Source organism: Haplochromis burtoni, unplaced genomic scaffold, assembly GCF_018398535.1.
Source record: "Haplochromis burtoni strain Fernald_Lab_line unplaced genomic scaffold, NCSU_Asbu1 Contig_1623, whole genome shotgun sequence".
Taxonomy (NCBI): Eukaryota; Metazoa; Chordata; class Actinopteri; order Cichliformes; family Cichlidae; genus Haplochromis; species Haplochromis burtoni.
The window spans coordinates 14,047-26,376 of record NW_024583984.1 but is presented as its reverse complement, the minus strand read 5'-3'; the positions used below and the strand labels follow the sequence as shown (position 1 = coordinate 26,376).

At 40.0% G+C, this 12,330-nt stretch overlaps 2 protein-coding genes across 3 annotated transcripts in view; both read left to right on the top strand.

Moving 5' to 3' along the window:
* LOC106632728 overlaps window positions 1-4,635 on the top strand; it is a 9,972-nt gene extending 5,337 nt beyond the window's left edge. Inside the window, exons 1-3 of one of the 2 annotated variants that reach the window (XM_042217136.1) lie at window positions 1,418-1,885; window positions 2,161-2,288; window positions 3,815-4,635. In XM_042217136.1, coding sequence (XP_042073070.1) covers window positions 1,714-1,885; window positions 2,161-2,288; window positions 3,815-4,624 — 1,110 coding nt within the window. In that variant the 5' untranslated portion in view covers window positions 1,418-1,713 and the 3' untranslated portion in view covers window positions 4,625-4,635. Of the gene's footprint in view, window positions 1-1,417; window positions 1,886-2,160; window positions 2,289-3,814 lie in introns of those variants that run through there. The other variant, XM_042217137.1, reaches the window with a different exon arrangement.
* Window positions 4,636-4,639: 4 nt separating this feature from the next.
* Window positions 4,640-10,944, top strand: LOC102313364 (protein mono-ADP-ribosyltransferase PARP14). The gene is made up of 9 exons (XM_005952457.3): window positions 4,640-5,336; window positions 5,427-5,663; window positions 5,795-6,019; window positions 6,551-6,605; window positions 6,763-6,906; window positions 9,560-9,622; window positions 9,720-9,896; window positions 9,974-10,156; window positions 10,240-10,944. The coding sequence occupies exons 1-9, from the start codon at window positions 4,680-4,682 to the stop codon at window positions 10,584-10,586; spliced, it is 2,088 nt and encodes a 695-aa protein (XP_005952519.1). The 5' UTR covers window positions 4,640-4,679; the 3' UTR covers window positions 10,587-10,944.
* The last annotated feature ends 1,386 nt before the right edge of the window (window positions 10,945-12,330 follow it).

Sequence of the window (12,330 nt, the reverse complement as noted above, 5' to 3'; positions counted from 1 at the left end):
GTTTAAGTTCTGTCTCCGGAGTCTGCACCTTGGGTCCTATTCCTGCCTGCACACAGCCACACCTAACAGACAGTCCCACGGAAATAAAATATGACACCAGACAAGACAGCAGCTCCACTGAGGAGGAGCCCTCAAACAGCGACTAGGCAAGCGTCTCAATTCTCCAATTAAGGTCGGGCGATTCGCCACGGAGAGGTGAAGGCAGCAATCAAATCCTAAAACAAAGAATTAATATAAACTTAGCACTTCATGTAATTATTTCAAATTAAAAGCTCTAGTATTGTAATATGGCTTCTGTGCGTCGCCTCTCTTCACCTCCTCTCTCGCTTCCTCCTTTTTCCATGTGTGTGAGAGTATGAATGGCAGAATACCTTTCTGTGGGACAAATGTAGGCGTGTTTCCTCAGTTGTTTACCAAGTGTCAGGCTGATATTCCTGTTTCTAAACTACTCATCACCACCTGAAATAAATTACCAAATGCTCCTTTCATTCATTCGTTGCCAGATCCCTTCAGCTGATACTTTGGGAACAAATCTAGCTAAGCAAACTAAACTCGTTGTGGAAATCTCTGTTTACTTCCCTGCTCAAAGTCCTCTGCTGTTAAACTAAAGATTAAAAATCGTTGATTTTTAACAAAGTAACCAACTGTAAAATAATTGCAAAAGTTGCTGTTTGAATTGATAAACATGTTGTTTTGTTTATAAATGCAGCTATTTAAAGTTATTCTCATGAATGTTTTTATACTTAAACAATCTCTCAAACAGATCTATTTAATGTTATAGAACTAATAACTGGTTTACTATTAATTTTATGTTTATTTACAGTATTTAACTTTAAGTTATTCTTTACCATCCATCCATCTTCTTTCTCTTATTTATTATTAATGCCTTGGGTTTGTCTCTCAGATAATACAGGAGGAAAATATCTACGTTAAATGTCCTTTATTATTAAAATGTTATTCTTTACATTTTGGATAACTTAATATTTTTGAAATCGTATTAAGATTGCAAAGAATTGCAAATTTGTTGTAATCTATATACACAGAAAATTACCTTTAAAATTTTTTTCACTCCAACAAGAAGTTCATAGAGTTCTTTTCTATAGAAATATTACTAAATACAAGCAGCTGGCAGCCAGTTCAGTCACCTTTTGCAAACAGACAGGTTGAGCTCATCGGCACAGAGTAACTCAGGTTTATTGCAATGCGGTGCCGATTTTTATTTGGTTATGAATTGAACTGTGAATATTTACAAACCTTCAAAAGTCAGTCTAAGTTGAACTGTGTTTGCTTAGAGACAGGTTTCTTCCCACCAGGTGTCCCGTGAAATGTCCTTGCAATCAAAATGGTTACCCAGATTTTGAGCACGCATGTATCTATCTATCTATCTATCTATCTATCTGGAAATAAGCTCCTCATTAGACAAACACAAATCATCACAATAGTCAGGCGTCATTATTAACATCGTGTTTTGATGTTCAGTGTTTTCAGCATAATTTGAAAAAGAAAAGACACATACTTGCACAACAAGAAAAACTGTAAAATACCCTTTAAGGTCAACATTAGGTGTGTCTACTTGTAAATGAAAGGAGGAGGAACTTTACTGAAAGTAGACGATGAAAAAGGGTTTCAGTGCACATTTTCACACAGAGCAGTGACACAAAAGGGAGTTAACTGTATCCAAATGTCTCCTTTTAGTTTAGAATATTAGGGGAAATGGATAAATACACACATCCCCTGTTTTTTGAAGTCAAAGGTCTCTCTGGCAATGATATTCAGGATATCTGGAGATACTTTCAGAGAGGAGAAGACTCTGGAGGTGGTGAGTGTGGAATTCCTGCAGAGGTTGAAGGCAACACCTATAAAATCTGTTTCAAGGACAAAGAAGGTATTTTTTTTATTTATGTAAACAAAAATATGTGTAAACAGTTTAAACTCATGCTAATACCTCTGTGACCATGTCCATATTCACATCCCTGCATATAATCATGTTGAATGATGTTCACCATCTTAACTGAATATTAGAAGAGCTAAAAAAGCTAAAGAACAATATGCTGCCCTAAGTTACTTGCGATTCTTTGTTTCTTTCATTCTTGCAGTTACATTTTTAAATGTAAGATTTTGTCCGTGACATGTGGTGACTGAATTTAGCTGTTTTGACAGTTCAGGAGCGGGTTTTGCTGAGAAAGTTTCATGCCATCTCTATTTCTGGTGGAAAACAGTATTTAACAGTGAGCCAAGCAAGTTTACCTCCACAGACCCTCAATCAGTCAGCGACCAGTCAGTCACAGGTAAGTTTTCTTTTTTCTTTTTCCTAAGGAAACTTTGCACCATGTACTGTCAGGTAATCTGACCTGACCAGTTTGGGTGGATTCCTGAAAGGTGCAGGCATTCAAAAAAGGCACCCAAAGCAAAATCCAAACATGCGCCATGTCTGATTATTAGAAATGCAGTTTTATCCAACACTAAGATAATGAATCAGCACAGCTGGGAAACATGTACTCTAATTACATCTCTGAGTTTACTTATGATCAGTTTAGTTACATTTTATTAGGTTCCCTTGAGTCTTTGTCCTCTGTGCTCCTCTCGGTGTGTCTCTGTTTATGTGTTCATGTGTTCTCCCCAGCCCATCTTGTCCTCTGTATGTGCTCCTTAGTTATGTCCACATCTCGTCTCCCATTCTCACTGCCCTGTTCCCTTGTTAAGTCAGAGTGTCTTAGTCTGCCTTTTTCCCATTTTATTTTGACATGGTCTTTGTGCAGTGTGTTTAGTTTTGCTTCCTGGTGTCATGTTCGTTTGTATCAGTTTTGTTCCCCGTGTGTTTCCACTTCCCCTGGAAACCTCCTGTCTATATATATTGTGTTTTCCCTCAACCTTTATTGTCGTGTCTGTTTTTTCCCCCATGGCTCTTCTGTGTTCCTTCCCAAGTTTACGAGGTTTAACCAGGCTTTTCTAGTAATGGGTAATTGTCTTGTTTTCTTAATTTCCCCAGTTCAGGCGATCGATCCTCTGTTTAATTTATAATTTATGTTTTTCTCGTTCAGGATATCTGCCTAAATAAATGGCACGGTTTCAGTTAAATTCCAGTTCCCGTCTGTGCTCTGCGTTTCGGTCCTCACATAAACAATCCATGCAATTTGCCTTCACATATCGTGTCAGTTTCCTGCTCTTAGCTGACAGGAGTGGCACTCGGTGCAGTCTCCTGCTGGTTTACCCCATCTGCTTCAAGTGACGTGTTGTGTATTCGGAGATGCGCTTTTGCATACTTTAGTTGTGACAAATTATTTGAGTTATTTTTGCCTTCCTATCAGAGACTATTGCGCAGGAAATTTTCTGTAGATCAGCAATATTTGTACTAATTGTACTTAGTACAGTTAGTATCCACATATGTTGACTTGTTGATTTGTAAAAATGGAAATAAATAACAAAAATAAAATAAAACTGTCAAAAAACAACAAAAAACCTGTCATCTGCTACTGACCAAACTGCTTTTAATCATTGGCCTAAACTTTCACAATTAGTGATACTGCAGACTCTATTTTACCAGAACCAAAGCATTATAGAAAGTGGAAGCCTTCTATAAACTAAGATAACTTACATTCACCTATAACTTGGATAGACATTTGAAAAAGAACAACCAATTTGGTCAATAACACTCTGTCCATGTAAGCTTATCTCTTATGTTTTTATTTATTTTATTTATTTATTTTTTTTTATTATCTCTTATGTTTAATGTTTATGTATTTTTTAAATGTAGAATTCTTATTGGTTTTCAAGCATAACCTGATAAATGTGCTTTTTTTTGGTTCTTTTTCAGGCACCAACAAAAGTGATCACAAAACATCTCGAGAGGACATTTAACGTAGATATTTTCCTCCTGTATTATCTGAGAGACAAACCCAAGGCATTAAAAATTCTCCAGAAGCAGCTCTCTTATATCGGCTGCACGGTGGAATTAAAATTTGATGATGAAAATGTTGTAGTTAGAGGTGACAGTCAGAGTCAGCCAGGATGCCCTGCAGAGAAACAGGAGCTACAGCTGGATCAGATTTTCAGCCGTTTCAATGAGAACTATCTCTGCTATCATGTATTTGAGCCAAAAAAGATCAAGATGCTGCTGCAAGACTCCTCCCTCAAGACAGATGACATCAAAGTGTACAATGAGAATGGCTATGCTGTGGTTGTGGGAGAGGTCCATGCTGTGAAGGAGAAGATTGCAGATCTGGAAAACATTCAATACACCAAAAAAGAGCTGCCAATTGTGGAGAAGCAGTACAGGCGTATAGAAGAAGAGTTCAATCGAGAAATGTTCGCTAACTATCCAGATGTTAAAGTCGTCAGAGGTAGTGCCACAATCACTTTGGAGGGCCCTGACACAGATGTGCAGTCAGGAGCTGCAAAACTAGATGAACTGATTAAGAACATAAAGGAAAAAAGAGTCAAGTTCCCCACAGCTCTGCTAACCTTCATCAAAACCAGTGGAGCCATCTCCAAATACCAAGCTCGTTTCCAGCAGAGCCTCAGAAACCCTGTTTTCTTTGAGGTGGGTTCAGATCTGGTTCTGTCCAGTTTGTCCTCTGATGCTCTGAATGAGGCTGAGGCAGCAGTGATGAGAGACTCAAAGTGACCACTGTACAGCTGCAGCAGTACCTCCAGATTTAGACAGAGTGAAGGAAATCCTGATGAAAGCGAAGAAAGAAGCAAACATTAGTGAGCTCAGAGTGGATGTGAGCTTCATGCCAGGAGTTACTGGAACTGCAATAACTAAAGTACGACTGGTGGGCTACAGTGAGGATGTTAACAAGCTCAATGAGGTCCTTCATGGTTTCCAAAAGAATGAAGTTGATATTCAAGAAGTGGTAAACTTGTCACATCCTGAACTGGTTGACTGCTTCGATAAATTGTTAGACCTGATTGGCATGAAGCAATCTAATGTGACCTTGGAAGCCTCACATGTCCCACATCCCTGTGTGCTCGTGAAGGGTCCTCGTTCTCTGGTTCAGAAAGTTCAGACAGACTTAGCCACGAGTCTAGCGCAGCTGTCAACTGATACGGTGATGTTAAATGGACCGGGGGTGCAATTGTACTTCCAGGAAGAAGGCAGACAAAACAAAGAGCTGTTAGAGAGATCCTGTCAGGTCATCATCAGGGAACAACAAGAAGTTTATTCTCAAAGTACCACAAGTGTGTCTGATCTTTACCCAGAGCCACTATACATTAACGTCATCAGCTCCAACCCAGACAGACTGGAAAGCAACACTGCCAGAAGTACACCAAACACAACAGCTGTTAACAAAACAAACCTGGAGATCAAGCTTAGCACTTTGGAAGATGAACAGGTTAAACAAATATATTCTAAACAATTTCACAATTTCTATTCAAGCAGCATGTGTCCCACATGTTAGTATTATTTCACATAATTTCTACAGGTGAATGTGGTGGTGGCCCCCATGGTATCCAAAAAGCTTACTTCCACTAAAGTTGGTAAATGTCTACTGAAAAAAGCAGGAAATCCATTGCAGAAGGTCTTTCATCTGATAGCTCGGAAGTGGACCCTTTCTGCTGGTAATGTTATGGTGGTTGATGCACCTCCGGCTCTGAGCTGCTCTAAGATCTTCTTCATTGAGTGTCTGCCATGGGATGGAGTTGATGGCCTCAGCATGCAGGTAAAGTAAAAACACAGTAAAATCATTAAACATGTAAGAAAAACAGTCATAAACCAGTAAATGGAAATGGTAAATCTCCTTACCCCTGAGACCAACGCATAGACAAGTTTTTCCTGTTTTCTCCTTTGCAGACACTTGCTATTGGGCTAAAAAGGTGTTTGGAACTCTGTGTAGAGGAAGGCTGGTGTTCAATTGCCTTTCCAATCATTGGACCCGGGGTAGTTCTGAAATATCCCCAGAAAGAAGCCATTCAAGTGCTGACTGACAGCATTGACCAGTTTGGATTATCTGGGTCATGTGAATCTCTTCACAACATCTATATTGTCATTAAACCAGACTATCAAGACTCTGAGGAGGTGACAGAGTTTGATCTTTTTCGATAGCTGTATACAGCAACCCTTTTTTAAAATTTTTATTTTCCACTATCAGTTACTGCAGTAGCAGGTCATAGTATTACTTTATTACATTGTATTAAATACATATTACTCCCTGCTGAGAGTGTTAGTAATATGGGTAGGAATGAAGGTGTTAGACAGTGCCACCCGAGCTACTGGAGTAAAAATTAATGCAATTACAGTACATAAGCATGTTTCTGCTAAGGTATCACTGTTAAAAGGGAGCATCTCCCTTCTGCCATCTCCGAGCTCTTTCTCACGTATGATCATCTGTTTATTGTGTTTTTCTTGTAAATATTGCAACATAAAGCACAGATGATAATGATCACAACACAGAGGATATGTCATTTAACATTAGTTAGAACCAGAGAATCTCAGGACTTGTTACCAAAGTAAGGGCAAGTTTGCGTTTGTTCTTAGTTTTAAGTACTGTGCATTGTTTGTAGAAACATTTCTGGAAAGGTGGTGCTTAAACCAAACATGTATCTACAGTGCTACCATGAGGTCTACAGACAGCTGAGCTTGAAGATCAAGCAGAGCGGTCAAGGTAAAACCAGAGCTGGTTGAACTGTTTTGATTCAGACAAAAATCTACCTTTGAAATGTTGTGTTTTTAACAAATATTTAACTGTTTCCACGGTTCAACAAGTGACATGGAGGTTGATATCAGAAATGTGAATCTTGTTGTCGTGTTCGTCTTTTCAGCCACCTTCAAGTCCCTCAAGAGTGACCTAACTGGCATAACTGTGAAAGTCCGAGGTGGGGTTGAACTAGAAGTGGTTTTTGGTGACATTGTTAATGAGACTACAGATGTTGTGGTGAACTCAACTGACTTCACAAATTTTCAAGGTGAGAACTTTTGAATCTAATCAACTGTTGCGTTTCAATCATGTTTCCTGGGAAAATGCACTTTAGCCTTATGCTGGTAAACCATCTAATATCCATGTCCTTGGTGGCCTAGCTAGGGTGAAAAATAGAGATACGTTTTTGGGTTCTGTTGGCTCTCCCCTTTTGATAGAATTTCAAAATGTATTTAAAATAAGAAAGCCTTTTACAGATAATACCAACTTTAATGCCAAAACAAGTGAGGCTTAATTTCAGATTTATCACTTTCCAGTTTGTAAATGCATGGCTAAAATAAAACCAACTCTAAACCTAATACATTTCCATTGACCTGTAGGATGTTTAGGGCAAATTAGGTTTTATACATACTTTGAAAAAAAAAATCCCCTCTAGCCCCGGTTGGTGGTCTTTATCCTTCATGCTTGGCTCCTTTACCAGAGGCCTGAGAGCTTGAGGGTCCTATGTAGCAACTTTGCTGCTCCTAGGACTGCGCTCTTCTGGACAGAGATCTCGGATGTTGTTCCTTGGATCTGCTGGAGCCACTCGCCTAGCTTGGGGGCCACTGCACCAAGTGCTCTGTTTACCACTGGGACCACTGTTAAGTGTACCCTCCACATCTTCTTTATTTCTTGGAACTTCTTCAGCTTTTCGTGTTCCTTCTTCCTGATGTTGTGTTGCTACGTGGAGGAAGATGGCCATCTTCCACTGCTTGTCCACCACCACTATGTCCAGTTGGTTTGCCATTTCCAGTTTGTCCATCTGTATCTGGAAGTCCCACAGGATCTTAGCACAGTCTTTCTCAACCCCCTATGGGGAGTCTTCCATTTTGGTCTTATTTTGTCTCAGGGGCATTTTTGCACAGCCTGCACCTGGGGTTTTGCCTGATGTGGTAGACCCCAGCCTCTATCGATCTTATACTAATTCCTGTACTTATTCCTTAGCCTGGATTCCTTATTCCTTATGTACTTGTTCCTGTGCTGCCATGATTAGTGCCTCTGTGCTATCTTTTAGTCAAGCTTTATCTAGCCATTGGTAGGAATTCTGGATGTCAGCTATTTCCTCTATCTGCTGGTGCTACATACCGTGCAGGGGCTTGTCCTGCCATGATGCATCCTTTTCTTGCTCCTCATTCTTGGGTTTCTACTGCTTGAGGTATTCACTGAGCACACAGTCAGTTGGGGCCATCTTCCTGATGTACTCATGGAAGTTTCTTGTCTTATCCTGGACCATGGTTCGGACAACAACTAGCCCCTTGCCTTCTCCCTCCTGCCTTCCTTCCTTCCAGAGGCTTCTATGTCCTCCATAGGCCAGCTTATTATCCCAGCGGGGAAGGGTGTAGGTTTTGATAATCGGGATCTTGTTCTTGCCATTTAGCTGATTCCTCAGGACTTGCTTTTCTCTGCGGGTACTTGGCAGTTGCAGCGTTCCTATCGGCCTCTTTGTGGTTCCCATTTGCCTGTGGGATTCCCAAGTACTTGTAGCTGTCCTCTATGTCTGCAATGTTTACTTCTGGTAGTGCGATCCCCTCTGTTCTGACTTCCTTTCTTCTCTTCGTTACCATCCGACTACTTTTCTCCAGTCCGAATGACATTCTGATGTCATTGCTGTATATCCTGGTGGTGTGGATCAGTGAATCGATGTCCCATTCAGTGAACCTTGATACCATCCATGTAGAGAAGGTGGCAGAAGATTGCTCCATTCCACAGTTGGTACCAGACAAAAGTTTGGACACACCTACTCATTTAATGGTTTATCTTTATTTTTATGACTATTTATACTGTAGATTCTCACCAAAGGCATCAAAACTATGAATGAATTCATTAGATTATGCAGTAAAAACATGGTGAAATAACTCAAAACATGTTTTAGAATTTAGATTCTTCAAAATAGCCACCCCTTGCTTTGATTACTGCTTTGCACACTCTTGGCATTCTGTCGATGGGCTTCATGAGGTAGTCCCCTAAGATGGTTTTTAATCAGTCTTAAAGGAGTTCCCAGAGATGCTGAGAGCTTGATGACTCTTTCCCCCCCTCACTCTGCAGTCCATCTGATCCCAAACCAACTTGATTGGGTTTATGTCAGGTGACTGTGGAGGCCAGGCCATCTGCAGCAGCACTCCATCATTTTCCTTCTTGGTCAGATATCACTTACACAGCCTGGAGGTGTGTAACCGATGGCATGGCATGTCGCTGCAGGGTGCTGTGGTAGCCATGCTGGTTCAGTGTGCCTTCAGTTTTTAAATAAATCCCTAACAGTGTCACCATCAAAGCACCCCCACAGCGTTACACCTCCTTCTCCACGCTTCATGGTAGGAACCATGCATGTAGAGACCATCATTTCACCTTTTCTGAGTCACACAAAGACACAGCAGGTGGAACCAAAGATCTCAAATTTGGACTCATCAGACAAAAGCACAGATTTCCTTCTGTCTAATGTCCATTCCTTGTGTTCTTGCTTTGCATCGCTGTCAACAAAGCAAAGAGTAGCTACTTTGAGAAATCTAAAATATAAGATATGATTTTTATGAGTTATTTCATCAATGTTTTCTTTGCTACATAATTCCACATATCTTGCTTCATATATTTGATATCTTCAGTATGTATCTAATGTAGAAAGTAGTAAAAAATTTTTTTTAAAAGTTATTATTATTGATCTACAGGTGGTGTATGCCAAAAAATCTTAACTATGGCTGGACCTCAGGTTGAGGCTGAACTCAGAAATGGTGAGAAGAATGGCTGAAGATACACATTTAAAATTGCAATATATTTCTGAAACACAGTTTGCAGCATCTTAATCATGTTTTTGTTGTGTCCGTGTAGCAAAAGTAAAGAAGGGAGATATTTTAACAACCTCACCTGGAGGGTTCCCATGTAAAGCTATTTTACATGTGTGTGGAGAAAAAAATGTGAGTCTCATTGAGAAACAGCTGCTTTCTATCATTCAAACTTGTGAGTCTTCTGGATACAGGTCTGTGGCCATTCCTGCCATCTCTGCTGGTGAGTAGTGGGCAAGACATTAAAGATGCATAAGTGAACAGAAAACATATAAATATTTTATTTGAATGGCTGTCCAGGATCTGGTGGTTTGGACCCCAACCACGTTGCATATGCCATCCTCCAAGGGGTTAAGACTGGTGCAACTTTCCGTCCTCTCCAGTGTCTCACCAACATTCGCCTTGTCCTCAACAAGTTCAGTGTTTTCCTGGCATTTAAAAAGCGAGCAATGCAGATGTTTCCATCTGCTGTTATCAACACAGGTAACAGCTGTTCCTCTTCCTCATGAGGCACCTTTTTCATTTTTGAGCTATTTGTGACTGATCATAAATCATCTGTTTTACAGTTGTTGCACAAGCCACCCCAGTTATGAACATAGACCCAAGCATGCTTTCTACCAGCTCCAGAGTTCAACATTACACCTTCATGATTGTTGGACTATGCAGAAAAAATGTTGACAATGCCACTGCAAATCTCAAAAGTCTGTATCAGGCTGAGTGCACTACGCAAATCTTCAGGCAGGATGAACTTGCAGGCCTCACTCAAGATGATGTGAACCACTTAAAGCAGTTGACTGAGGTCCTGGGTGTGTATGTATTGGAAGACCATTTTAATCCAGGCTGCTGGACTGTGAGTGGGCTGAAAGATGGAGTCCATCAGGTGATGCAAGTGATTAGAAAATCTGCTACGTAAATATTTAGTCAAGCAAAATACTGAAAATCCACTTTTTTTCTTACATATCTGTGAGACAGAAGAGGTGTGTAATAAAATACAGATAGATATTAGGTTTTGGTAAAAGAAACAAAACAAAAACACACCCATACGTTTGTTTATAGTGATCTGAGTTTCTTGAATACCTCAAGTAGCTTAGCACCAACAGAAATGTGTGAAATGCACTCTGTTCTGCTGAGCACAGAAAAAAAATAACCAGCCACAACATTTATTTGTAAGTTTGTGATTACAGCAAATGTAAATGCCAAAGTTTTTGAATTTGTGAGCATGTCTGCAAATCAAAGCAAGAATAAACATCCTTCCTGGGATATTAACACTCCTGCATGAATTTACTTTCTGTTTTTTTTTTTTTGACAAATTCACAGCTGCTATGTTATTGTTAACAGAATTGATGCAATTTCTAGTCTCAGTATGACATCTAGTGGATGGTCTGCTAACACAGCAACATTACTGCAGTATTGTTGCACAACTTATTTATTGCTTCAGTTTAGCCTTCTTTTTTCTTTTTGTGTTGTTTGAAATCTCAATGCATGAATTGAAATGTTCATATCCTAACTTATGTCTGCTTTACAACCGATAGAGTTACAGCTGTTAAATGTGTAAAAACAACATCATCAAAAAACATAAATACCTATGAGGGCTTGTGTGGAAAAGTGGCCTCACATTGCTGTTACAGAAGACGACTTTGCAACTTTTTAAAGTTGTAAAGTTGTTTTTAAAGTCTGTCATTGCCATATTTAACAGGTACTTCGTGTAGTAATAACAATTTAAATAGATAAATAGATAGCAGAATAGATAATCAGCAGACTTCAGATCTCTTTTAAAAACATTATATATAACTGTGACTTCAAAGAGAGGAGCATATTTTTTCTCCTCTGATTTAATGATGGTTTGGAGAATCACATGTTTTAAGTGTTTCTTAAAGTGTATGTATTTCAGAGAGCTAAAGAAGCCTCTTGTACAAGAGGTAAAACTTCTTCATGAACCAAAAAGAAGTCCAGCTGCCTTCTTTACAAACACTCAAACCTGCCTTGAGAATTTTTCACAGTCATACTGATACAAGTACTACATTTATTCATGACTATTTGGTAAGTAAGACCATGCCCCTTCAAAATCAGAGTTTCTATTGTCATGTCAGTGTTTGAAATGAGTTATTTAATATCTGTCTGGTAATTTCCTCAACAGTAGATTTCTCCACAAGCACATTTTACTCAGCCACACAGACCGTGGGGACGAGGAAAGTAGGACCCAAAACGCAGGACTCTGAGATGCCACAGTGCACTTTATTTACAGTGAAATAGACAGGCAAGTCCAACAATTCACTCAGAAGTGCAATTTTCCAATCGTGCTCGTCCCTTGCTCCCAGTGCGTTCCGTGTTGTAACTCCCTAGTGTTTGTGCTCCCCACTCGCTTCTCCCCTCGCCTCTCCTGGAGGAAGAAGGACAATCCACAATTAGCCACACACGCTAGCCGACTACCAAGAACACACATCTCAGTCAGGAGTAATAATCCCACGTCGACTGTCGCCGCGAGTCCCGGTTAAATACCTCTGTCTACATCGGTACTCCCGATGACGACAGTCGCCAGGTCACGCCTTTCCCACGGTGCGCACTTCCGTAAACAGCCCCGAGGACCGGGGGGAGAGAGAGAGAAGCAGACACACGCACACACACTCTACATACAAACGTGGACAAAACAGTAGACG

What these genes read in the sequence shown, in the direction of transcription:
- LOC102313364 (XM_005952457.3), top strand. Translation starts at nt 4,680, where the DNA reads ATGAAAGCGAAGAAAGAAGCAAACATTAGTGAGCTCAGAGTGGATGTG. An exon ending in GATCAAGCAGAGCGGTCAAG is followed by an intron (nt 6,606 to 6,762) that starts GTAAAACCAGAG and finishes TCGTCTTTTCAG; the next exon opens with CCACCTTCAAGTCCCTCAAG. An exon ending in TGACTTCACAAATTTTCAAG is followed by an intron (nt 6,907 to 9,559) that starts GTGAGAACTTTT and finishes ATTGATCTACAG; the next exon opens with GTGGTGTATGCCAAAAAATC.